The 26,450-nt window shown below is 33.0% G+C and overlaps 3 protein-coding genes across 5 annotated transcripts in view; 1 reads left to right on the top strand and 2 right to left on the bottom strand.

Annotated features, from left to right (window-relative positions):
• Window positions 1-15,525, bottom strand: part of LOC126736059 (fizzy-related protein homolog) — a 42,275-nt gene extending 26,750 nt beyond the window's left edge. Inside the window, exon 1 of the mRNA XM_050440261.1 lies at window positions 14,707-15,525. Coding sequence (XP_050296218.1) covers window positions 14,707-15,069 — 363 coding nt within the window. The 5' untranslated portion in view covers window positions 15,070-15,525. The remainder of the gene's footprint in view (window positions 1-14,706) is intronic.
• Window positions 15,526-15,980: 455 nt separating this feature from the next.
• On the top strand, window positions 15,981-25,663 carry LOC126736068 (uncharacterized). 2 transcript variants are annotated; one of them, XR_007660599.1, is made up of 4 exons: window positions 15,981-16,214; window positions 16,269-16,574; window positions 16,645-16,762; window positions 25,645-25,663. XR_007660599.1 is itself a non-coding variant. In XM_050440273.1 (3 exons), exons 1-3 carry the CDS (start codon window positions 16,058-16,060, stop codon window positions 16,746-16,748), a joined length of 567 nt encoding a protein of 188 aa, XP_050296230.1. In that variant the 5' UTR covers window positions 15,982-16,057; the 3' UTR covers window positions 16,749-17,078. The 2 variants fall into 2 exon arrangements, 1 of the variants encoding a protein (XP_050296230.1); XM_050440273.1 differs by lacking the exon at window positions 25,645-25,663 and having other exon boundaries at window positions 15,982-16,214; window positions 16,645-17,078.
• The window catches only part of LOC126736052 (uncharacterized), a 41,013-nt gene continuing 32,189 nt past the window's right edge, over window positions 17,627-26,450 (bottom strand). For both annotated transcript variants that reach the window (XM_050440251.1, XM_050440250.1), the window contains exons 17-20: window positions 25,659-25,847; window positions 25,469-25,568; window positions 21,900-22,201; window positions 17,627-21,836 (exon numbers count right to left, since the gene is read on the bottom strand). In XM_050440251.1, coding sequence (XP_050296208.1) covers window positions 21,916-22,201; window positions 25,469-25,568; window positions 25,659-25,847 — 575 coding nt within the window. In that variant the 3' untranslated portion in view covers window positions 17,627-21,836; window positions 21,900-21,915. The remainder of the gene's footprint in view (window positions 21,837-21,899; window positions 22,202-25,468; window positions 25,569-25,658; window positions 25,848-26,450) is intronic.

Raw genomic sequence — 26,450 nt, 5'->3', positions numbered from 1 at the left:
CTAAACCAAACCCAAATTCTAAATTTCATTCAAATCGGGCAAATACCAATTGAGTTTCAAAACATAAAATAATAATGTCCATTAAATCCCGATTAGATTTTTTTTTTATCATTAGGACCCACTGTGATGTAATTTTTGTCTAGCAAAATGCCTTGTATAGACCACTGTGTCGCATGAATATTATAATAATACACGGAAAATGCTAAAACGTCAAAACGTTGCCGAATTATCACGGCTAAAAGAACCCGATCTGGTAAAAGATAGGCACATATTCGGATTCTTTAGAGTCTCTTGAATAATTCCGTACCAATTTCAGGAAGTTCTGAGCTATTTTAAGCATTTTATCAATGAAATTAGGAAGCAAGTCCGAGCCGATTCATCCACGTTGCCGCCATGTTGTCAAAGTCGGCATTAAAATCGCGCGTAGACGTCAAAATCGACCATTTTCAGACGATGATTTCGGGTATAAAAAAAGGTTGTTACCTTATGATTTGTACATGGAAAAATAGTATAAAGCCTTAGGAACAGTTTAACATCAATTCTGAACCGATTGCAATCGGTTTTAGTAGTTAAATTTCGAGTATAAAAAGGGTATTTTTTCGGAGAAAATGGCCGTTTCCGTTGCCATGGAGACGCGGCCTTGCCATGGGCGACTTTGAGAATTCAGTGTGCAGGGTGATTTTTGGCGATTTTTCGGGACCTTTTTGAAAAAAAAATTACTTTTAGGATACTTGTAAAAATAGCGAAAAAATTAAATTTTAGTATGTTATAGTAAAATGAATGGCACATCTGCTCGATTGGTTTTGGTTTATCTATCACATACAGGGTGCGCACAATTAATTTCCAAAGTCAAAAAATGTTGAAAAATTGTCATTTGGGTCTACGGGGTGCCACTAAAAAGTTATTAAGGCCGGAAAAAAAAGTGTGAAAAAGGGTATTTTCAACTGAGCACTGCTCACCCTGTATAAATGACACTGTTAAACTTGATACACCGTTTTATTCAGAAAGAGTGCAGGTTTAATTAATCCAAATGATATTTTTTTAAATTTTGCATCATAAAAATTTCACAGAGCAAAAACCAAAAAAAGTCAATTTTTTAAGGTTTTTTTGATTTTTCTCCCTAAAAAAAAACATTTTTTTAAAAAAAATCCTTAACAAAAATTGTAGTTCTCGATGAGCCGGACCTATCTTCTGTAAGTCATTTTTTCCGAAAAGATACCGTTAAACCGTCAGAGGGGCTAGAATATCACACATGTCTGAAACTTTGAGCGTTAAAAAAAAATACTTCCCGTGTGCTGAGAATAACCAAAAAGTATACAGTCCATCTACAGATGAGGTCTAATCGACCCGTTACATTTCATAAAATTCAAAGAACCGTTGCGACCTGTATATCGAGGCACGCGAAAAAAATCGATTTTTTTTTTTGATTTCTAAAGCTTCCCCCTCCAAACTAAAAAAACAAATGAAAAATTGTAGTCGATAGAGTTGTAGCCTCATTCATCTAGATTATGAAAAGGTAAAAATCACTTCTCTACCCTAATTAGAAAAAAAGTTATAAGCACTTTTGTCCGCCGAGTCCCGAGGTCGTGCGAAAACTCCCAAAAAGAGGAGCTTCGCTCTAATAATAACAAATAACTGTCAGCGGTCAAAGAATAAACTGTCAATGTTAAAGAATAAAGACGTGGCTCCATCAGGCATGCACGCGTGTAGGTAATCTTTATTTAACTGGGGACCTACGGACAGATGCCGAATTATCTTATTCTTACATCTTAAGTTACATACACTCTAATCAAACTTAAATTAAAATATAACGCAAAAATAAATAAAAATTATAATCTACAGGGTGAGTTTTTTAAAGTGTTACAATGCAATATGTCAAAAACGGCTGCAAATTTTTTTTGACATTTTGGTGACATTTCAAGTATACCGGGGGGCACTTTTTGTGATATTTTTGACATTTGTCCCTTCACCCCCCTAAGTGGGGGGAGGGTCACTTCCTTATTTTAAATGGAATGACGTGTTTTTATTCTTAAATACGAATCTACATAAAATATGAAGTCTGTTTACAAAAAATGTTTAAAATTGCTCTGCTGGTTACGGAATTATGATCAAAAATGTTTTGATTAAATTTAAAAATAATTCGAATATTCTACTACAATAAAAACAAATTATTTCCTACTTTTTAACTATTTATCGTCTATGTATTATGCCTAAGGAGCTGTTCGAAGTGACCGCCTTCGACTTCCAAACACTTTCTTATCCTTTCTTAACATGAGTTTCGTACCCGCTGTAACATTGCTGGTGTCACTAATGAACAAGCAAAACGAATCCTGTTCTTCATGTCCTCTGGAGTTGTAGGTGCACTAGCCATTACTTTGTCTTCTATAAATCCCCATAAAAAAAAGTCAAGGGGGGTCAAATCTGGCGAACGAGCAGGCCAGTTGACAGGACCACCTCGACCAATCCACCTGTTTTCAACAATCTCATTTAAATAAGTACGGGCCTGTATGGCATAATGGGGTGGAGCTCCGTCCTGCTGAAACCATACGTTAGGATTTAAATTTTGGTTCAGTAGACGAGGTAACTGATTTCTTAAAAAATCTGTGTAGACCTGTCCATTTAAATGACCTTGGAAAAAATGCGGACCAATAACTCTATCCTCGAAAATACCACACCATACGTTCACAGACCAGGGATGTTGATTTGGTACAGTTCTCATCCAGTGAGGATTATTTGCTGCCCAGTAATGCATGTTGTGCCTGTTTACCTTTTAGAAAAACAAACAACCAAAACTTGAATATGTTCTAATTTATAAGTTAAATCTTACCTGCCCGCAATTATTAAAAGAAGCCTCATCAGAAAAAATAACGTTTCTCAAAAAATGGTTATTTTCACGCATTTTTGTTAAAATCCAAGTGCAAAAATTAATTCGATTCTCAAAATCATGTCCGTAAAGCTCTTGATGAAGTGTAATGTGGTAAGGATGAAACTTGTACCAGTGCAGAATTGTTATAATTGATGATTGACTAATTCCAGCATCTAAAGCAAGCCGCCTGGTACTGATTTGAGAATCAATAGCTACTGCTCCTAATACAGCAACTGCCTTATTTTCATCTGTTTGCGTTTTAATCCGATTTCGTCGTTTACTTTTTAGACTACCAGTCATACGACTTCTGGTCTCCAGTCTCTTAAAGACCATATGAGATTTTGGAATATCCGGAAACCTCTCGGCCCACACTACTGCAGCCTCCCTATAATTTTTTCTGCACTCCCCCAAAATTAACAACATATCTACTTCTACACTGAAATTCGCTTCAACATTTTCTTTTTAAACACAATTTACTTGTTAATAACACGTCAAAATTTTTATGTGACACTGCTTGTTATGTTGCCATGGAAATCCTACTGTTACTAGGATTTTCATTTCCATCCATACTAGTAAAATAAACAGTAGGATTTCCATGGCAACCGGCTGTTATTATGGTAAAATATTCGAATTATTTTTAAATTTAATCAAAACATTTTTGATCATAATTCCGTAACCAGCAGATTAATTTTAAAAATTTTTTGTAAACAGACTTCATATTTTATGTAGATTCGTATTTTAGAATAAAAAACACGTCATTCCATTTAAAATAAGGAAGTGACCCTCCCCCCCTCTTAGGGGGGTGAAGGGACAAATGTCAAAAATATCACAAAAAGTGCCCCCCGGTATACTTGAAATGTCACCAAAATGTCAAAAAAAATTTGCAGCCGTTTTTGACATATCGCATTGTAACACTTTAAAAAACTCACCCTGTATAAGGGCGTAAACGTTACCGGTTACCATGACGACGCGGTCAAGATGGCCGATTAAAGAACGAATCATCGTGAAGCGACGCGCGCAACATGGCAACCAAGTAAACAGCGCGTAATTATGACAATGACAGTTCACAATGTCATTTTTGAATTATTTCTAGTGGCCAGCATATCCTAGTAATTCCACAAATATTGTTAATATTTATAGGGATAATTCCATATTTTTACAATAATATGACCAAAAACTAAATGTATGAATAGTCAAGGGACAAACAGTCATAGTTTACCCAACTGGGCCCCAAAGTAATTAATTCATTTCTATATTTGAATGAGTGCAACATTCGGATTAAATGTGCTTTAGATAAGGTTTAATTAAAAAAGAGCAATGTTAATCAATGGGGCTAAAAGTAAGCTTTATAGGTTAAATTTTAGTTCTGTCCCTATAAAGCCACTAATCTTTACTCCAGATCGTCTACTCAAGATAGACACGTGTGTCAGGTGAAAAAAATACAAAAAAAAATCAAAATGTTTGATCATTTTTGTTGAAATTTTATGTACGTTGGCAACGTCTCTTTGTAAAATGTATTATTAGTAGCCTCCCTTGAGTTCTGCTCGCGTATAATCATGAATGAACTTCTGTCAAAGCATGACAGCGACGTTGCCGAATGTTTATTTCATTATCAAATTTAATGACTATAATGAGACAACGAGGAAATTCGTTATTGTTAAAAGTGTACCATATCAGATCTTCTTGTATATTTAATTGTTTACACCCTTGAAAACTACCAGCATTGCCCCAACACAAAAAAAAAACTAAATGTAAATATTTATGAGGCTTATTTCATTGTGCGTTTCCTTTACACACGCACTTATTAAATGATAACACCTAAAATTTCAACCTTGTGTTGAAACACTCTTGATGAAACAAATCTGATTCTACTACATATTAAATCAGCTGATCGGTGTAGTAGGTGTGCTTATGCCCCGGCAAGCCATTCACCAAAAAATTTATGCCTCATTAAAATTCATGTGAAGCATCGAATTAAGTTACATATGGCCCGTCTCGCCGGTTATCTAAGAATAGAATCCGCCAACATTTTTTTTTTTTTTTTGTTTCCAGGAGGTCAAGAACATTCTGGTGGATTTTCAGTGATCGATATGTGTCCTACGCCCTGTATATTATAATACAACGTCTCCGGTTTCCGTCATAATGCGGAATTTTGCAATGTACGTCGATTTATGGTCGATCACATCTCTAAGTGGGGTCATAGAACCATGTGATGGGTATTAATAGATTCTGCTTATAAGAATTATTATTAACATGGCAAGAAAGCAGGTTTTTTTATAATGAAAATTATCTATTCTAATGGTAATCTCCTAATGTCAGATTGTTGGTGTTTTATGTAAAAATTAGCTAAGCTGACTGTCATGTCAGTCAATTAATTTGCACCAACGCATGTCACTTTTGTGATTCACCTAACACAACCAATAAATTTCTTGGATATTTTCAGATTTTAGACCAATTAATTTCCAGTCTTCTCTATTAGGCTTGCAAGAGATGCGTATAATTATTATACCTAAAACACGCATTATGATCACATTCTTCTTAGTCATATCTTCATTCCTGAAGAGTTGTGACGTCATGTCTATGAACACTGATGGGTCGATTGTCTCCATTGTTGTCGATCTTCTGCTACTCTTTATATTTGTCTGCAAGGCTTGCCCTGTAATTTCTTTAATTTGGTCTATCCACCGTGATGGGGATCTTACTCTTGATCTTTTACCTTCTACTTTGCCCTGCACGGTAAGTTTTTCTAGATTGTCTTGGTCTCTCCTGGTGATGTGTCCGAAGTAACCCAGAATGCGGCGTCGGCCGCTGGAGGACAATCGATCGGTGATTCCTAATTCGTTTAATATCGACACATTGGTCCGGTGTGCAGTCCAGGGTATGCGAATCATCCTCCGCCAGCACCACATTTCAAAAGCATCTATTCGGTGCCTGTCGCTCGACTTTATTGTCCAGGATTCGGAACCATACGAAAATATCGAATACACTGGATCTGTCTTTTCATATCTTGGATAAGTTTGACATTGATGTCCTCGCTAATGCTATCCGCCTTCTTATTTCTGTTTCACACCCTCCCTTGCTGTTTATTAGGGACCCCAAGTAGATGAATTCATCTACTACTTCAATTCTATTTTGCAGATTTCTTAACTGTATGGTGTTACTCCTGTCAATGACCATTAACTTGGTCTTGTCTAGATTTATTTCGAGGCCTAGAGCTCAGCTTTCATTAGCGACCTGATCAATAAGTGTAACCATCTCATCTTCATCTCTTGTTATTAGGGTAGTGTCGTCCGCGCATCTGAGATTACATATCTTTCTACCATTGATTGACACACCTCCTTCAAAATTTTCCAGGGCTCGTCTCGTTATGAATTCACCGTAGGCATTGAAGAGTCTGGGTGATATGATACATCCTTGACGGATGCCTCTATGTTTGATGTTTTATTGTCGAGACTAACTATGGCATTGTTATTTTCATATAGGTTGGTTATTAGAGATATGAAATACGGAGGGACTCCCATTTCTTTCAATACGTTCCAGAGACTACTCCATCGAACACAGTCGAAAGCCTTTTTGTAATCTATAAAGCATAAGAGCATGGGGGTATTGAACTCCCGGGCTTTCTCGATTAATTGGCGGATGTTGAATATTTGGTCCCTTTTAGTCCCTTAACGAAGCCTGCTTGTTCTGGAGGGATTTGACTCTCTAAGTAGTTTTGCAATCGTCTATCTATTATTTTTAGCAGGATTTTGCTGGCATGTGTGATTAGAGATATCGTTCGATAATTTTCGCATTTTTTGGTGGATCACTTTTTGTGAATAGGTATAAATGCAGACGTTGTCCAGTCTTTAGGCCCTTGACCACTTTGCCAGATCTTATTACATATATCATGTAGGGTTTTGGTTCCCGGGTCTCCTAGTACTTTTAGGAGCTCAGCACGAACTCCGTTCCTGGGGATTTGTTTAGCTTTAGGTTTTTTATAGCTTCTTTAATTTCAGACATACACAGAAAAAAACGATTACTCGTAATAAGTAAATAAATTTTCTCATTTTTTCAAGAATAATACATTCTTAATTGAAATAAATAGGCTTAAATTGCGGAACTAGAGTTCTTTATAAATAGGAAACAAAATATTTAAAATACAGATTTAAAAAGAGAATACTTTTTTAATCAAAATATTTCATAGATTTAGTTGTATTAAATGTATTCTCAAATAAAAACAAGTGAAATGTCCCATTTGAATAATAAAGGTATCAATTCAAGTCATTATAATCTTGAATTTAGTAAATGTTTAAAATGTTGTAAATGTTTAATGTAAAAGCTTTTCAACTTAATTAATTTAAATAAATCAGTTTATTGTTTAGAAAGATATATATTATTGCTTTAAAGCCGGTAAATATATTTTTAAAATATTCTATTAATCAAGTGAAGACTATACCCGGTTCGTTTGAAGAAAATAAATTGTTGCTTTAAATATTTATTTTCTTACAATAAAATCAATGTATTCAATTGAATTTATATATTCTCAAATGAAACTTTTTGTTCATCTCAAAAATGGCAACTTCGGCGTACCACGCCACGCGTACCCTGCTTGCCTCTTGTACTCTTGTTAGTCATAGACTAACTTAGATTTTTATTTTCTATGAGTACCTACTTTGTACTTTGTGATAAATATGTGCCTATATTTAAAAAACATACACAAAATGTGTGTTTCTTTTGGTTTACTGTTGTTGTTGCAATGTAAAGTGATATTTGTTCCTATATAATGTATGTATAAGTTTTTGTTTTTAGATAATATTTGTTCACAGTTTCATTTTGTATGAGTACTTTATGACAAAAATGTACTTATATTTAAAAAACATACACAGAATGTGTTTTTTTTTGTTTACTGTTTTTGCTACAATTATTTAAAGTAATATTTGTTCCTATATAATGTATGTAGTTTTTGTTTTCGGATAATAAACATACGTTTGCGTAGAACCTGTTCTATTAATTTATTACCAGAATTTAACCGAAAAATAATTAGGTAAATACATAGATATTTATTGCAATACCTAAATTATAAAATATAAAACGGTTGAATTTTTAATACGTTATAGCAATTCTTACACTTATAGTTGTACAACTTATAGTTGAAATAATAATTGACAGTTTTATGTTATTAAGTGTTGTGGTAATTTATAGGGTTCTTTGGCTATCAAAATAAAAATACCAGAAAGTGTGTGCCTTTTGATATTTTTATTTTGATTCTAAAAGAACCCATTAAATACCACAGCACTAAATACTATAAAACTATTAATTTATTTCAACTGAGTGTAAATATTACTTATTTCAAATATTTAACCTATTTAAATCGAATAAAAAATATTAATAACAAGCCATAAACATTTTAATTTAATACTATTTAATATTCAATTCAATTTGCCAGGCGGTTTAAAGGAATTCTTCACATCTTTAAGTTGAATTTATAATTCATTGTAGCTAGCCTTAAATATTTTTGATTTGATGAAGCAAGCAGTAGAATTACTTAAATTGAGAATATGACCGTTTCAATGTAAGAAAAAATAAATTTGAATTAAATAATTAAATTTCATCGCTTTAAAGAAAAAATATTCCTTGCAAGAATATGATATTCTAAAATGAAATTTCAATATATTCTCACAATAAGTTATTTGTCGACTTAAACCAATTCTATAAACATCTTGAAATTGAAAATATAATATTCTTAAATTAAACTTTTATCTTCTTGCGGATATATAATCCTTAGATTTTCTCAAATAAAGTGTCTAATTCTCATTTTAAGTACCCTTTTTTTTCTGTGTAAGAATATTGGGCTCTATTTCAAATTGTGTGTTTTCTTTCTGTTGTTCGATCGCTATTTTGGTTTCTTCGGTGCATAATTCTCACAATATTGTCTCCATCGTTCGATCACTTTTTCATCTTCCCATACCATCTTTCCGTCCTTGTCTTCAATTGTGAAAGTGTTTGGTTTGAATTTGCGTGTTATTTCCCTTACTTTTTGATACAAGTCTCTGGTGTCATGGGCGAGTTGATGTTCCTCTATATCCCTGCATATTTTTTTAATGTAGTTGTTTTTATCCCGTCAGTATCTTTTTATTTAACCTCTTGTACAGGTCTCAGTCTTCTCTCATTATGGTGCCCTTCCTTTTCATTTCTTTTTGTTTGTTAATTGTTTCTATGGTCGCTTGTGTGATCCAGGGTTTGTTTGGCCGATTTATAGGGTTATGTGTTAGTTGAAGGTGATCTGCTGTCGTCTTAATAACATTTCTCAATGCTTCCCATTCTTGGTCTGGGTCTTGTTTATTCATTATGTCATGTTTTTCGGCCTCCAATTTGTATTTTGTATTTCTTCTTTAAATTGCCGTTTGGCTGTTTCCGTCATGTTGATTCTGTTGCGTTGGTGGTAGATTCTGTTTAGACGGAGCCTGAACTTCATTAGTAATAAATTATGATCTGAACCACAGACAGCTCCAGGGCGCTACGTCTTGCAGTTAACGACGGAGGATTTCCAGCGAGATCTGACCATAATGTAGTCAATTTGATTTCTGTATCTATCTCCTGGTGATGTCCATGTGTATAGGCGTCTTTTATGATGTGCAAATAATGTGTTTGCGATAGTGAGATTTTGTTCTTGGCAGAATTGAAGCATTCGTTCACCTCGTTCGTTTCTTGTCCCTAAGCCGAACGAACCAATTATTCCTTTGAGTTGTTCATCTATATCTTTTGTTTTGCCAATTTTAGCATTCATGTCTCCAGTAACAACGAGAATCTCATTTTTAGGTAGCATTCAGCTGCTCATAAAACGCCTCAATAGCTTCGTCCGAGGAGTCACTAATTGGGGCATTGGCTTGTATGACGTATGATCACATAAACTGGACGTGATTCAATTTTCTAAAATGTGTTCAAACTGTAATTCTTCCTTCTCGAAAATAAATCATATCCGAACCAAGAAAAAAGGCCAATTAACTTCATAACTAAATCAAGTTCCATAATTAAACTTGATTTAAATTGTTAATGAATTTTCAAACAAGCAATTTTCGTTCCGAGTGAAAAACATAATTAACATTCACAAACGTTAATTATTGGGCGAGAATTTTGGCAAAAGAATTAGATCCTTCTTGTGTTAATTAATTTAAGGGCAATTTCCCAAAAACACCCTGCAATGAACTGAATTAATTTCCACTTAAACGGGCCGAATTGTTTTAAAATACTTTTACAGTGACTAACTTAAGCAAACAATAACCAAAACGTTGATTGTTTATCGAATTAAGTAGGGTAGGGTGAGAATTGTTATTAAATTGGTCATGTGCGATAAAAATTAAACAAATTATTTGCGAAATGTGAAAGGTGTATCTTATAGGGGAATATTGAACCGATAGTTTTGTGGTTTTTTTTTGGTATAAGTAATAACGCGTTTTTTGAATAATTTGCCAGCTAGACCGTGTCATTGTTCCATACTAAGGTGAACAAAATAGTTTTAATTGTCTAGAAACTTGCGCACCTCAGGGTCACCAATGGGTTCACCCGTCTTTAAACAACACGATGATTTCACGATGAGTTTCTTTTTCACGTCAACATACTCGTTATTGCCTTTATATGGTTCGCACTAGATTTTTGGGCGTATTTATGTAAATTTAATTGCCACCATAACGTCTAGAGGGTTCAAAATCCCTTAGAACAATAATTATTATAAAAAGAAAAACCGTTAATAAAACAGACCAAGGGCATTATGTAAGCGCACGTGCCTTAAAGTACAAGTACCCCGTTACCATAGAACCGCGCACACGCGACTAGTTATGAATCGATTAAAATAACTAATTAGCTCTATTATGGCTGATGCGATCGGAACTAAAAATGCATCCTTCCTATTTATGTAACAATCGTTGCATGTGATCCGCATTTTTATTGCTTTCATAATGTGCTTGCTCTATGGGGTGTGTATCCTCCATGAATGAGATGATGATTTGCTTCTGGTTTGCAAGCAAATATCAGCTATGAAATATTATGTTTTTTTTATAGAATTAGAAGTTTTAACTGTACAAAAAAATTAATTTATACCCAAGCCTATATTGAGTAATTAACATTGTTCAGTCCTAAATCACTGATAAGGCATGTTAATGACCAAATGACTACATAAACAGACCATCCAAGTCAAATGGGTCTAGCCAATAGATAAACAAGAAAAATCAAAAACAAGTTTATCTCTTGACTGATAGCAATAACAATGTAATTATACAGGAGTCACTGTATCATTAGATTATTGGTAAATAGGCATTATTCAAGGGATTAAGTTACCTGGTTTGTTGACGGATGTAATGAGCTTGAATAGGGGTTTTATGGCCTTTACATGACTCAAAACTGGTATACATTAACGTTGATGTACCTGAGTAGGAAGTGTTATTAAGGACTTTCCGAGCTAATTAAATACTCATAAATGTATCAACATTATTGCAATAGCCATTAATATTTTAGAAAGTATTATTATGATGATGACTATTATTTTTTCATAGATGAAAAATTTCCAATGCTCCTTGAAATTATTTATTTATTTAGCAGTTTATTTCCAACAGGCAAAGCCCAGTTATAGGAAAATCTACAATTAATATTTTGAAAGTGTAAACAAGTATTAAATTACTATAAATTAAATAACAAAAAGAAAGAAAAATAAGGAAAACTTAAATTACTATAGTAACATCATGTATATATCAAAATTAAAGGAGATGTAAATTAACATTAGAATGAACAAAGAAAGAGATTCATGGGACAAGGGAAAAAAGGAATTATGGTAACTGTTGGTTTGTCAGAGACAAAATTAGATCCTTTATGGAGCATACAAATATGTCACAGTTTGATGATACTGAATTAAAAATTCTGCACATTTGATATATACGGGATCCTGAAACCTAATGTTAGTTCTGGCGCGATCTAAAGCAAAAGTGATATTTGCTCTAGAAGCAAATCGTGGTACATGAAATAGAATATCATTCAAGAGAGGAGGAGAATTTATTTGATTATTGACCAACTTCCATAAGAATGTTACAAGATGAATTGTTCTCCTCATGGCCAGAGATTGCAGATTAAATCTACCTAACATCAGATCATGATCATGTCCCCTAACAGGATATATTCCATCCCCACGAAACATAAGAAACTTTAAAACCCTTCTCTGAACACTCTCGATGTAGCCAACATGGCATTCATAGAAAGGACACCACACCAAGGAACCATATTCCAGTCTTGATCTAACAAAGGAAAAGTACAATAATAGTTTAATTGAGTTTGAGTTGTTAAAGAGTTTAAGTTTCAATGAGGAGGTCACTGTCTGTTCAATATGTGGCACAAATGTGAGCCTATTGTCCAATACAACCCCTAGATCTTTAATAGAACTACTTCTACAGAGGATTTGATTGTCTATATTGTAATTAAACAAAACAGGATCCTTGGTTCGCTGAAAGGAGATCAGACAGCATTTCGAGATGTTAAGACATAACTGACTTCGACTGCACCACCCCCTAATTAGGTCCAAGTTACTCTGTAAGAACAAGCAGTCCACTATTGATACACCAGAATATTTTCAGATCATCAGCATAAGCTAGTCTAAGGCAGGAAATCAATTCTATAAGATCATTAATATAAAAGATAAAAAGAAGTGGGCCGATATTGGATCCCTGTGGGACTCCAGAAGTTGAAACAAAGGTATTAGATCTGCAACCTTCCACCTCAACAAACTGTAGACGATCAATAACGTATGACGAAAGCAACGAAATTAGCATTTCTGAGAAGTTGAATTGCTTGCTCAATTTTTCCAGCAGAATGCTATGATTTATCTGATCGAAAGCCTTACTGAAATCAGTATACACCACATCAACCTGACTTTTTCTATCGAGGGCTAAAGAAATAAAATGAGTCACATTACAGAGGTTAGTGATGCACCACCTTTTAGGAATAAAACCGTGCTGATCTATAGAGAGTAGTGATTGAATATGGCTGTACATGAGAGATATCTTTAGTTGAGGTTATTATAAAAAAGTGCTTTTTAATTGAGTTTAAAATTTGCCACTGTTATCAAGTGATTTATCAAAATTCAAATATTTATCGGTAAAAAATCTGCAAAGCATTTTTAGAAGCCAGAAGAAATGTTGTATCAAAAAGAAGCTTAAAATTATAATCTGTTTTTTATAATTTTTTTAAACAACCATTTAGAGCATAATAACCACCATAATAACTCACAAATTCTTTAGTTATAAAAGTCTTAATTTTTTGTAAAAGATTTTAATTCTTTCTTCATTAAATTCCTGTAGCAGAGTCCTGACACTTGGGGGAAAAGCATTAAAAAATGTTATGCCATAGTAGTTGGTTCTATTTCTGTTCCAACTGTTCTCGGTCAGGTATGGATAAATGGATGCATGGATAGAAAAAGGATTATGGTTCATTCCTACATAGAGTAGACACTCGAGTATGATAAGACAATGTCAGCGTCAGCAACCCCGACTGAACTAAAATCTGACAGCAATCATCCCTGCATCCCAGAATTGTGACATATTTCTTCTGTAATCCAAATATCTTGTGCAGAATGACATAAGTTATTTTCAAACTGAAATAACTATGATAGGCAGTAAATAGGGACTTTAAAGAGACAAAATGATAAAATCTGAATAAGAAAAAGTAATTTTGACACCTTTTTACTTAGCTCCGAGACATGTTGCAATCAAGGAAATTTAAGTTTTTGAAGGTGGTAGACAATGGTACAGTGAAAACATCTTGTCGGACTTGCATTGTCTTATTCATTTAATGTAACACGACGTTTCAGTTGGTAAGTATCTCCTTACACTTGATAATGGTTGGAGATACTTACCAACCGAAACGTCGTGTTACATTAAATAAATAAGACAATGCAAGTCCGACAAGATGTTTTCAAGGAAATTTAAGGTGAACACCTATGAAACAGACACTATGTTAATATAATACTTGGATGGGAATGTGTTTTTCAGAGGCTGAAATTGATAGATTAAGTTTTGCTGTATTAACGCCATGATAAATGAGCGATACTGTATAAAGAAAAAACACTTATTTAAAGGCAAACATGAACACCACACCCTAAAAAACCTGACCCAATTAGAACAATTTAAGTGCACATTAAATTCCCCATCGGAAAATCTAATTAAAATTTAATTCTTTGTTTTTCAGGTCATGTTTTGTTTACCACATGTGATGTTTATGTCAATATTTTCAAAATTTCAATGACTATATCAATATTAATAAATTCAGTGCCTAAGTAAAAATTGATGCTTTTTGATCCATGTTGAATTAATAGTTCAAGTAAACAACACCCTCTTATATAATTCATTATATATAGTAAATTAGAATTCAAAATTAGCTCCTGTGTGTTTGTAGGGTTAGTCACGACAAGCATTTAAACTGTTTTAGAGAATAACCCAATAGGAATTTATTTCCAAGTATTTATAGCATTAAATGTAGCATATATGGTTCTATTGTGCAAACAAAAAGGTACCATTCCTTATGACTATTTTTTTCCTTTTTTATATAGAGGATATTTGCAGTTGTTTTTCTAATCTATATTGCATCTCTTTTTGAATTTATAACACACAAGTATACTGTTCATCAAAAAATATCTATTTGCATTAGTAAGTAAAAAAGCTATGTATGTTGTCTTGGCAAAACCAGTATAAAAATGTTATATTATGTGAAGAACAAGTGGGCGTAAGCATGACTTTTTAAAGAAAATGAAAATTACCACAATCTAACCTCATTAATCAACAATAATAATCTCTAATAGTTCAAACTAGAAATCCACTTACCTTTGTTGGTGTAGCGTAAGTAAACAAATTCCTACTTCTAATTGGTGTCAATGCTTGTCTATCATCACAATGGCTCTTAACATCTTCGATCTTCTCTCCCAATATCTCGTTCCTCAATAAAATATTATAAACTGAGGCGTCCCTGTGATTCTCACTGCTGTCCCTATTCGAAGCCTTTTTGCCAGTTTGTGGGGTTTTACTGGGGTCCGGAATGGTGGCAAAACTGGTCTCCCAGTTGTTATTTGTCCTGCATGGTATAAACCTGTCATAGTTTCCTATTGGGGTGCGCCTGGAGGATTCAAACAGATTTCTGGCACAATGTAATTTCGCCGAGCGTAGTATATTAGCCTCGCTGTTCTCCATCTTATTGGATTGAATATAAATAATCTCTAATGTAGAATTTATGTAGAATAAAGGATATAAAAGCAGCACTTTATGTAAACAACATAATGGTTGACACTAATGTATTATCCAGACGTGCATGTCATTTGAATAATCTAGCGAGCCGAGGGTTTGGATAAATTATTGTGCTATTTGTACTATTTTAATATTAATAAGTTGGGTCACTGATACACGATACACACACTCACACAAAAGCACACTACAACAGGGGGGGGGACTTCTAACGAAATACGTGCCTAGTGCTACCCGCAAACGTTTTGTGATAAATGAGAGCGATAAAAGGAACGAGGAAAATTGTTACGATGGCTCATTAACAATTACCCCCACCCGGTCGAGTGGCTCTTTAAATAATTTTAAAATTATGCTGATTGCTGAATAAACAAATATGTCCGTTGGGCGATAACGGACTGACAGTTGACAGTGACATGTATCTGCAATGTTGCCATTTATGTTTCATGTATTCGAATATGAGAAATATTTTACGACTTACTTAAGTTCCGAACCGTTGTAACTGAGAGGTGCACTTAAGCAGAAGTTTTCCAATGAGGTTTTAACGTTAAAAGGACAGAAAAGCACCAGGTTGAAGATGAAACAGTAAGTTTGGCATCGTTGGTGAGATTTGTTAGAACTGTCAGCTGTTAGGATAGTGACAATGACAACTCAAAACAACATTGCCAGCTTTTATATAATAAATTCATACAATCGGTGTAAAAACTTAGAAGACTATAAAAATGATTTTTTTTATTTAATTTTAATTTTTCAGTGAAATCTGCTAATTATTGCCTATATGCATTTAAATTTCTTTTAAACTTTAAAAATGATGAATTGTATGACACGGCAACAACGTAAAAGTAACCGCTCTTAAAGTCAAAGCTGTCAAATTTTCAAAAGTTACTCAAATATTTATATTTATTTATTTGAAGAAATTCTATTTTATAAAAGCTGAAATATGAATAGTATTACAGACGTAGACGTGGAATCCCTATTACAAGCTTTAACAAAACATAGACAAAACACCGCAAAAGCCGTTCAAGAGTGTCTGGAAAACTGTAAAACTCAAAAAGAACTTTGTGAAGCCACAAAAGTACTCGATTCAAGTTTACAAGGTAAGAAGTTACTTAATAACCGAGAAAATACTAATACTTTACTTCTCCGAACAGAAAAAATAACTTTAATGAAAGACCTTGCCAAATCAGAACATGATAAGTACAACATTTTAATAAACACCATCGAATCTAATGAGGTTATACTGAAACAAAAAGAAAATGATCTTGAGCAACACAAAACGATTTTGGATAAAAAGCAAAAAAAAATGGAAAATTTGGAAAGCACGCGGGCTACTCTGGAAGCCAAATTGAAGGTACTCCAAGACGGAGAGAACTTAAGAGAAATGAGAGATAAAATATTAGCATATAAAGTCCTTACAGGTGTAGAGTTTGTTTATTCTACCAAGAGAGTCATGGGCAGTATCCTTTTTAAATTTGTTTATTTATTAAATATTTAGTGCATAATATTATGTCTTAACATCTAATTTAGCTGTGGCAAAGAAGGGTCAGGACCCAAAAGCTTTCTCATATAACCCCACTAAGTCTGACGAAGATATTTGCAGCAAGCTGTGGAGTATGATTTTGGAGGATTAAAGGTCAATAATAATGTATGTACATATGTATATAATTTTTTTTGTAATAGTTTTAAGTATGTTACTTTGAGTAAGTTATAATCAAGTAAAGTTTGAATGAAATTACTTTCTGTTTAGATGGTTTTAATATGCTGCAGTTTGGCTTAAGTGCAGCATGCACTTCATTAAACTGTATTTGAATATTGATAAGTGTTCAATTAGAAGATTTTTACTTACATAAATACCTGTTACAGTATCTCTAATAAACAAATTGTTCGGTTATATCAATTGCACAGTAAGTGCTTAAGTCAGTAAAATTATGTACAAAAATATAATAATAATTTTAACAGACTTTGAAATACTCTTTCTATCATAATATGTTCATCATACAAAATTTTAAAAACATTCAGGTGGAACATCCTACCACTGTATAAAAAAAACATCCAAAAAGATTTAATTGCACAGTAGACATTAAGGAATATTTTCAAACACTATCACAAGAATTTAATTTGAAACCAAGGTATTCCTGAATTGAGGAGAAAGATTTTGCAATTAGACATATTTTAAGTATTCTAGTAATCTATTAAAAAAAACTGTTCAGTACCTATTATTTCATAAATGTTCCTTCTAGTTCTATGGACTATATGAAAAGTAAGTATATATTTATTTGTTACAGTATCAACAGCAATTTTGCCATTATTAACAGCACAACTAAAATAGATACTCTATTTTTATTTGACGGCATAAAAGCAGGGCTGAGCCTAGGGTATTTGCCGCCTGGGTGCAAGAGCTAATTTTGCCGCCCCTTCTGCAGTGATTTTTATAAAAAGTGTTTTAAAAAATGCTCTTACCAAAGTACAATGTTTAAAAAAAAGGGTGTAATAAAAAAATCATATTGAATTAAATTCCAAACACACATATATTAATAAATACATTAATATTATCTATACAAAAAATATACATAAAAGCATATATTATTTACTTATATAAGTATTTTTATATTAATATGTAATTACATCGATATAAACACCTAAAGAAAATATATTTTACTTACATACTAATTTAAAGAAATTAAAAAAAAGTAATTAGAACCTTGGTTTAAATGCATTTACTTTTCTTGCCTTTTTATATGCAAATTCCCTAATTAGGTCGGTAACATCTAAATTAGAAACAATGTCTTCCTCAATACTTATTATTGATAAATTTGATAGTGTTGATTGGCTCATTGTGGATCTTAAGTAGTTTTTTATTAATTTTAGTTTGGAAAATGAGCATTCCCCATGAGCTACAGTGACTGGCATTGTTAAAAATATTCTTAAAGCTACGAATAAATTTGGAAATATAGCTTTCAAATCGTTAGCAACCAGATATATTAATATTTCTTTGGCCGAGAAAATATTTCTATCATTAATGTAAATTGATAATATGTCGATTTCATTATAGAGGTCCAATCCATTTATGTCCATATTTTTTATTTCAGGGACAGTTAATTTAGCTTCTAAATTCTTACAATAGGTCATTATTTCGGGTTTGGAAAATGCTTTCAAATTGTTTAAAAAACCAAATAATTCAATATGTTTTTGTAAATCGCGAAATCTCTCATCCAATTTTGAGGTTGAAAAATCGAGAATATAAAAAAAAAATTACTTTAAAATTTATTTCTGGAGATTGGATTGGCTCATCCTTGTGTTCATAATCAAAAAACGTTTTTTTTTCCTTGGTCTTATTGAGTGAATGGCTGGAAAGGAAATTTCGGCGTCTACTTCTGTTAATGTCTGTCTAATCTGTACAGCTTCTGGTAAAATAACATTAGACTTTTGCAGTGTTTTGCTTATTAAATTAATTCTTGCCAAAATGTTGTACCAAATAACTAACGAACAAATAAATTTAAATGATTTTATTTTATTTATTAGGGACATTGCAATATTCTTTGTTTCATTATATCTGCTTTCATCATTAAAAAGCGTAAACAGAGCATCATACACTTTTTCTAACTCAAATCTAAGAGTTTTTATTGCCTCCATACGGCTTTCCCAGCGGGTATCCGATAAGGGCTTTAGTGTTAGCCTGGGCAGCTCTTTTAAGAGAGCATTCCATCTGTAAGTTGAGGCCGAAAAAAAGACATATATTTCCTGAACAATGCTAAAAAATCTAGTTACTTCTAGAGAGCTTTTTGCTGCATTATTAACTACTAAATTTAAATTATGGGCGGCACAGGGTACAAAAAAGGCTCTAGGATTAATATTTAAAATTTTTTTTTGTAGGCCATTGTGCTTGCCTTTCATGTTTGCTCCATTGTCATAGCCCTGACCTCTCATATCGGCAATATCAATATCCAGTTCTTTTAAATAATTTAATAAAAAAATCTGTTAACCCCTGACCAGTAGTGTTTGTAATTTTACAAAATGCTAAAAAATGTTCTCGAATTTCTATACTTTTAGAACAATCATCAATAAAAACGAATCTAACAATAATGGTAATTTGTTCTTGGTGACTAACGTCAGGTGTACAGTCAAGAATGATTGAGAAATATTTGCATAATTTTAAACATTCAACAATACACTTTTTTACTTTTTCTACTATTAAAAAAATCAATTCATTTTTATTATTTTATCTCCCAAATAATGCGGCATTTTGTTCCCATCTTTTTGGACTCTATCAATATGTTCGGCCATTACAGAATCAAATTTTGCAATCGTCTCAATTAATTTCAGAAAATTACCGTTACCCTTATCAAATAGTTTTTGACTATTACCCCTAAAAGCTAAATTTTGTCCAGCTAAAAACTGGATAACAGATATTATTCTTTCTAAAATCGAAGTCCATCTTTTTTTTTCCATTTGAAATAAATTTTGATTGATAGAGTCCACAGTTAAACCTTTTTCTATTGATTTTTTTAATTCAAGCCATTTCCTAACACTTTCAAAATGCCCCTTACTGGTTTCGTGTCTTTCTAAAGTCCGAGATAAATGTCGCCAGTCACTATAGCCATTCCCCTCATTAAAAACTATTATCAGAAACTTTAAATAATTTACAAGGAAAACAGTACACTGAATCTTTAGATTTTGAGTAAATAAGCCAGGTTCTAGGGACTTTTTCATTGTTAGTTAATTTTTTTTCAAAGTAAGCAGCCCTAAAACATCTATTTAAATTATTAATGGGATAATTAATATTTTTAATTTGAACAGGTCCTATTCCTAAAATCAATAATCTAATATTATCCATTAATATTTCGGGCCAATATGCTGGATCTTTAAATCGTTCTCCATTTACCTGAATAGCTTCAATGTTCTCAGTTTACGTATTTGCTGGCGTATTCGTTGAGTGATCATCTTGTTTCAGTTCATCTCCTGATGGTTGTTGATCTCCATTATTTGGTTGTTCTACATCGGCATCGGCTTCAGTTGACATCAAAGGTTGAACATCCGGCCTTTGGCTTGTTGAAGGTTGAGATTGTGGGTTCGTTGATGACGCAAAAAACTTTTTTAACGAACCTGCTAACCGCCTGTCATCTTCCTCCTTTTCTAGCTTCCTTTTTCGGTATTGGGAACCAGAAAGCCTCTTTCGACCATCAGCCATCTAAATCAACAAATATTTTTTTTTAGAATTGGCACAAAATTACTTTTTCCAGTGAAAAATTGCTTAAGGAATGAAGTTCTAAATATTTGGAAGATATTAATAAAATATTTTAAACTTACCGTTAACAACACAAACACAATTTTTATATAAAATGTATTAAAAATAAACACTAATCGACAAGTCGCTTTAAAACTCGCAAATTAAAGTAAATTAAAAACAAAAGGGTGGGAGTTTCTAAACATTACACCCCCGCTTATTTCTGCAGCTCCAAAATACATATTATTTATTACTCAAAAGTATTGAAATTCCGCAAGAAATAAATTTCGAGGAATTACTATTGGTGGTACTTTACGCGGCTCTTTTAATTACGCCGCCCTTATAACATCATCAGCACCGGCGGCGGCGCCGGCCCCACCCTGGCTGAACCCACCATAATTGCGGTGCCATTGTTTTTATTACCTGGTCCTGGTATGGTACCTATTTATTTATCTATATAGATTATTATTAACAATGCTCGGTTTCAGTAAACATTGTATTCTGTTGGCGCCTTAATTATAAGTTTTAAATTTTATAAATTTTTGTTATTCATAATTTTTTTTTCATTACTTGGCGCTTTTTTATTTTATTTTTCGGATATTTAGCCGCCCTAAATGAGCGCCGCCCGGGTGCGGCGCACCCCTTGCACCCTCGGCACGGCTCGGCCCTGCATAAAACGTATTTTTTATAATACAAGATAAAGGAAAAGAAAATAATTCAATATACAAATTCTTTAATATTTTCCCTGCATCTGGCAGATGCATTAAAGAAGTCAACATTACAGGAGTGCTGGTTTGCCAGGAATGACTGTAGTTGGTTCTATGTGCAGGGCAATGAAAGGACATTGGGCATAGCTTATGGTATATATGAAGGTTTCCATGTTCTTGTAGGCATGAATTAAAGGAATGGAGAATATTGTAAAAAACTGATATCTTAGAAATTTCTTCAAGAGCTGTTGGATGTAAAATCTTCTTGACTTGATAACAGTGAGGTTGATAGAATTGCTACCAGGCAGATTTATCATGTATGTCATATACATGTCTAAGGAATTTGTGTTGAACTCACTTGATATAGATATTGTAAGAATCACACATGAACCCCATTCTAAGTGAGAACGCACAAGCGAACAATCAAGGAGGCAAATGGAGTTAGTGAAAAAACTGTAAATAAATTTGATTTCAGATATGAGTAGTATAAAACCTCAACAGCCATCAAGTAAGTCTTCCTTATTATAATTATGTAATTCTGTAGACTATGTGATTGATGAATATTCGGATAGTTAATTTGTCTTGGCACAAGATTATAACTCGCCTCAGACTGGGTGGGGAAATGATTATCTTGACCTGACTGTTGATTATGAACATAATGGCTCAGTAAATATTATTGCCAACTACTTAAGTTATCTCTTATTTTTCAAAAAAATAAGATCTTTAATAACAATGCAACTCTCTTCTGGATCTGGTATCTACTAATTCAAGTTCTGTTGATGTGAAACCTGCAATAGAAAGAAACAATTTTTGAAGATGGTTTTGATTGCTCATTTAAAACTTTATATTACATTATTCACAACCATATTACAAACTGTTATTATCTTGCTCCCATGCCAAAATGGCGTTCATATTAGCGATCGTTTTGGTGCTCCACGGTTCCAACGGGTCAGGGGAGCTACAGGGCTCGACAACGAATTTATGAGCCTCAGATTTACAGTGTCTCGGATCGGGCACGCTCGGGCATACCCGGTTATGTTTCGCCGTCTTGGACCTTTTCTTTCTCTTCTTCTTTTTCTGGTTTTTCGCTTGTGACGGCTGTCCGTCGCCGGCACCCTCCACTTTTAATAACTCACCTGTCACGGTCACCGATCTGATGAAAGAAACGTCGTGTTAAGCGTTATATCGAAAATCTATTATTATTTTAGAATATTTAATGCCTGTAATACGCTAGCTGTAAAAGTTAGACGAGTTGTTTGAGTTAACCTTTCAGACAATGTACAATGTCCAATTTCCTAATTCCCTTTTCTAATTTTATTCCTTAATTTTAATTTGCTCGCTAATAATATATACTTTAAGACGAACCAAAAAACTTTTCAGAATATTAAAATGTTCGTAACAAAAAAGTTAATAAAAAAATTTGGCAACGTAGAATACTTTATATGTTTATTTATTTATATATATTCAATTACAAACACCTTAACAGGTAATTGTTAAAAAAACACAAATAATATGCAATAAGCTCAAATCAACATACATAAATCAAACAAAAAGCATGAAAATAAAGTAGCTACATATATTATCTAAGTTATCCCCCTGTTCCTCTTATAACCTTATTTTTAAAACTATTACAAGACTCTCCCGTAAACAGATCATACGAACTATAGTGCATATTATATAATTTTATTAGTTGGTCTGTTACCCCTCTAAATCCATAATTGGTACGGTGAGATCGTTCATAGAAAAGGATCCTTTGACGTGTAACCCTATTTGGAGCTTTATTAATATCCTATTTAAAAGATAAGAACTATCTATTTTACCGTTAAGTAATTTAAAGTACATATTATATAATTTTATTAGTTGGTCTGTTACCCCTCTAAATCCATAATTGGTACGGTGAGATCGTTCATAGAAAAGGATCCTTTGACGTGTAACCCTATTTGGAGCTTTATTAATATCCTATTTAAAAGATAAGAACTATCTATTTTACCGTTAAGTAATTTAAAAAAAAATAGATTCTGGCATTATTTCTTCTAGTCTCCAAAGTTTGCAGCCCAACTAGCTGACATCTAATGTTATAACAAATAGTTTCGTAAGGGAACCTATGTTTATAAAGTAAAAATTTGCAAAACTTATTTTGAACTCTTTCTATACGATTAATATGTATGTTATAAAATGGTCAGCAGACAATACAGTTGTATTCTAAAAGACTACGAACTAAACTATTGTATAAACATTTTATGGTTCTAATATCCCTGATTTGATCACAATGTCTCCTAATAAAACCTAGCATTCTAAAACCCTTCATCGTGATGTTATCAACATGAGCATTAAAAGTACCAATTGATGGTCAAAAATAACGCCTAAATCATTAAAAGTGTCTACACTTTCTAGCAAACATCCGTCTAATGTAGTAACATTAACGTAACATGTAACATTAAGGTTCAAAAAATTTTCTACACACCATTAATTAAAATTATTTAAATCTAGTTGCACTAAGGAACAGTCTTCATCACAGTTTTAAAATTTTTTTTCGTCAGCATATAAAAGACATTCACAGTGTTTAAAAACAGATACAGCTTCATTTATATATAAAAGGAACAAAATTGGCCCAAGATGTGATCTCTGAGGCACTCCAGAAGTCACTTGAATTTCCCTTGAAGAAAGTTGCTCCCCTTAGCTTCACTTGTTGAGTACGACTATTCAAATATGAATCGATCCACTTCAGATATGATCCATGTACTCCCAATGCTTCAAGTTTCTTTATCAACAGACCATGGCGTACACTGTCGAATGCTTTTTGTAAATCGGTGTAAACAACATCAATCCGATAGCCTTTTTCGATATTTTCACTTAAAAAATCCTGATAATCCGCTAGGTTTGTCGCCGTTGATCTACTTTTGTAAAAGCCATGCTGTTTCGGAGAACTATAGGATTTGAAGGTGTTCCAAATGTATCCATTGTTGCCACTTGTGTTGTTTTTCTTGACATTTTTGCGGCGTTTACTGGCTCAAATAAGCGAAAAATTTGCCAGATTATAATAATATACTTAATTCCACATTTTAGTTTTATGGTACCTATAAAGGTGACAGCTAACTCACTTGTGAAACGAACGATTTGAATTCCCTTTTTCCCAATAATGTGACCCACTTCTTTATCATTTTTCAGCAAAAAATAAAGGGAAGTTTTTAATTTTATTATTAATTTAAAAAAACGCAATGAAATTACAGAAAACATTCTTTTAATACTATATGAAAGGTACTCCATCCAAACGTAGCGCAGTTACCAAATACCTTTAGCGATATACTATTTCCGATCAAATTTAAAGCACTGCCGGTCTGTGTGGAAATTTGGCGATTTAAAGAAAAAACCGTAAATATTAATTATTATTAGTGATATATACAGGGTATTACAAAATTCGGCGCACATATTTTCAGTTCGTATTATTGGAGTCAAAATAAGACTTTTCTCCTATAAACATGTATCCTAAAATGCTCCTCTAAATGCTCAGGGATATATCCCGCGCAAATCTATTAATGAAACTCGATTATTTGAAACCATGCCTACAGTTATACGTCAAATTTCCTGAAAATTTGCAAGTCCCCGTTTTTGGGAGCTCTTTTCATTTTCCATCCCAAAAATTATGTAAACCCAATTTTAGGGGATGATTCATTTACCCTTCTGATTGCCCCTATCTTATGTTTCCTATAACAAAATTAAAAAGCTAGCAACACCACCTAATTGAAAACATTTAAAACTTTGGTTTCTTGCATTTTTTCGATAAAATTAACCGTTTTTGAGAAAATCGCTGGTAAACGAAAGAGGAGCGTTATCAAACCCGATTAAACTATCAAATTAGACTAAACGAAGCTTTAATTTTTGTCAAATCAAATTAATTGTAACGAAAAAATACGTAAGAAACGATAATTTTACAGTGCTAACTAGAGGTATTAAGGCATAAGGTATTGGCCATCATAAGGGTAAGTTCCTAAACATAGTATCAAATAGTTTTTGTTTTTACGATTTTGCTCTTTCTCTTGCCTTATATAAATAATGCTTCAACCTATGCTAATTACAAATACTAAGTCCTTAAAATGGAGATCACAGGCAACGTGGAAATCATGTTTATCAAAAAAACATCTGCCCCCTGTGTAGCTGGTGCACGCAATCCAAAACAGCGAATGTTTATTCTAGTGTATTCAATGTTCTAAGATACCAGTAGCACAACAATATTTTTCCGTAATCATCTCTAGCAAAGAGATTTAGTCTATGAAATTATAAAGTTATTTAAGGTTGAAAGGGCTTTTATTTCAAAGGGTTTAAAGAAAAACTTCGTGCTTATTTTTGAATTCTACCGGATATAGTTCAAAATATGCTATGAACAAAACATTGTTTGCTACTAAGGATATATCCCACTTACAAAGTATCCTGAATAGTGGCCGCATCTATATTGATTGGCCGATTTTCAGGGTTGCTCTTGAGCTCCTCTTTGACACTCCTCATTCTTTCTTCGGCATATTCTAATAATATATAAATTATTAATAGAATAAGTATGTTTTAGTAATAATTCAAAACTCATTTCGGTTTTTTTGTTAGAGGAAAAACCTCACCTAAACTTTGGGGCATCTGGACTGCTGCCCCTCCAGGTTCCTCCCCCGGGCAATTATCGAACGAACTGGAATCGCTGGAAACGATCAACTTCCGTTTGTCTAATGCACGTTGTTTTTTCCTTTGAGCCGAGAAACGTAGGTGAGCGGATTTCGCTCTGCGAATTCGGGCCAGTTTGCCCAGAGGGATCTCTGCAACAAAAAATAAACAAACAAGCGTTTATTTAATTTTTTTTTCTTAGCATTAGCCATACACACCGTGTTTTAGCCACGAATTATTTGCATAAATATAGGAAACTAAAGGATTATATATTTAAAGGGAGATAGGAATAACACAGGGTCACTTGCTTCTTGCCAAGGGGGCTATCAAGGCATTTGTATATAATATTGACATTATATAAAAGAAAAAAAACACTATGATAAACTAAGTGATATTTTTGGTCTATTTATATTACCATTTCTATACCAGTGTTTTGCCGGTATACTTTTGTGAATTTGATAATACTGGAAGTGTGATAATTGCCCAAATGTAAAATATTTTTTATTTTAATTTCACCGTCCAATAATATGGAGCTTTCAATAAACTGAAATTTAAAAAAATCGGCAGAATGAACCTTATCAACTTTACTTTGTCAACTTTATTGTTTCCTGCTATATCACCATGTCCTTTTACCCAAATAAAGTTATTATTACAGGAAGGTATTTGATAGTAAACAATTGCTCCCTTTCGGTAGACAAAACTCACCATCTTCCGCAATACCGAAAGAGAATCTGTCAGTGTAAGTACGTGTTTGT

Source organism: Anthonomus grandis, chromosome 5 (genome assembly GCF_022605725.1).
Source record: "Anthonomus grandis grandis chromosome 5, icAntGran1.3, whole genome shotgun sequence".
NCBI lineage: Eukaryota > Metazoa > Arthropoda > Insecta > Coleoptera > Curculionidae > Anthonomus > Anthonomus grandis.
Note: the sequence above shows the minus strand (reverse complement) of the source record. Positions and strands in the feature narration are given on the sequence as shown.

What these genes read in the sequence shown, in the direction of transcription:
- LOC126736068 (XM_050440273.1), top strand. Translation starts at nt 16,058, where the DNA reads ATGAATAGTATTACAGACGTAGACGTGGAATCCCTATTACAAGCTTTA. An exon ending in ACTCGATTCAAGTTTACAAG is followed by an intron (nt 16,215 to 16,268) that starts GTAAGAAGTTAC and finishes TTCTCCGAACAG; the next exon opens with AAAAAATAACTTTAATGAAA. An exon ending in TACCAAGAGAGTCATGGGCA is followed by an intron (nt 16,575 to 16,644) that starts GTATCCTTTTTA and finishes CATCTAATTTAG; the next exon opens with CTGTGGCAAAGAAGGGTCAG.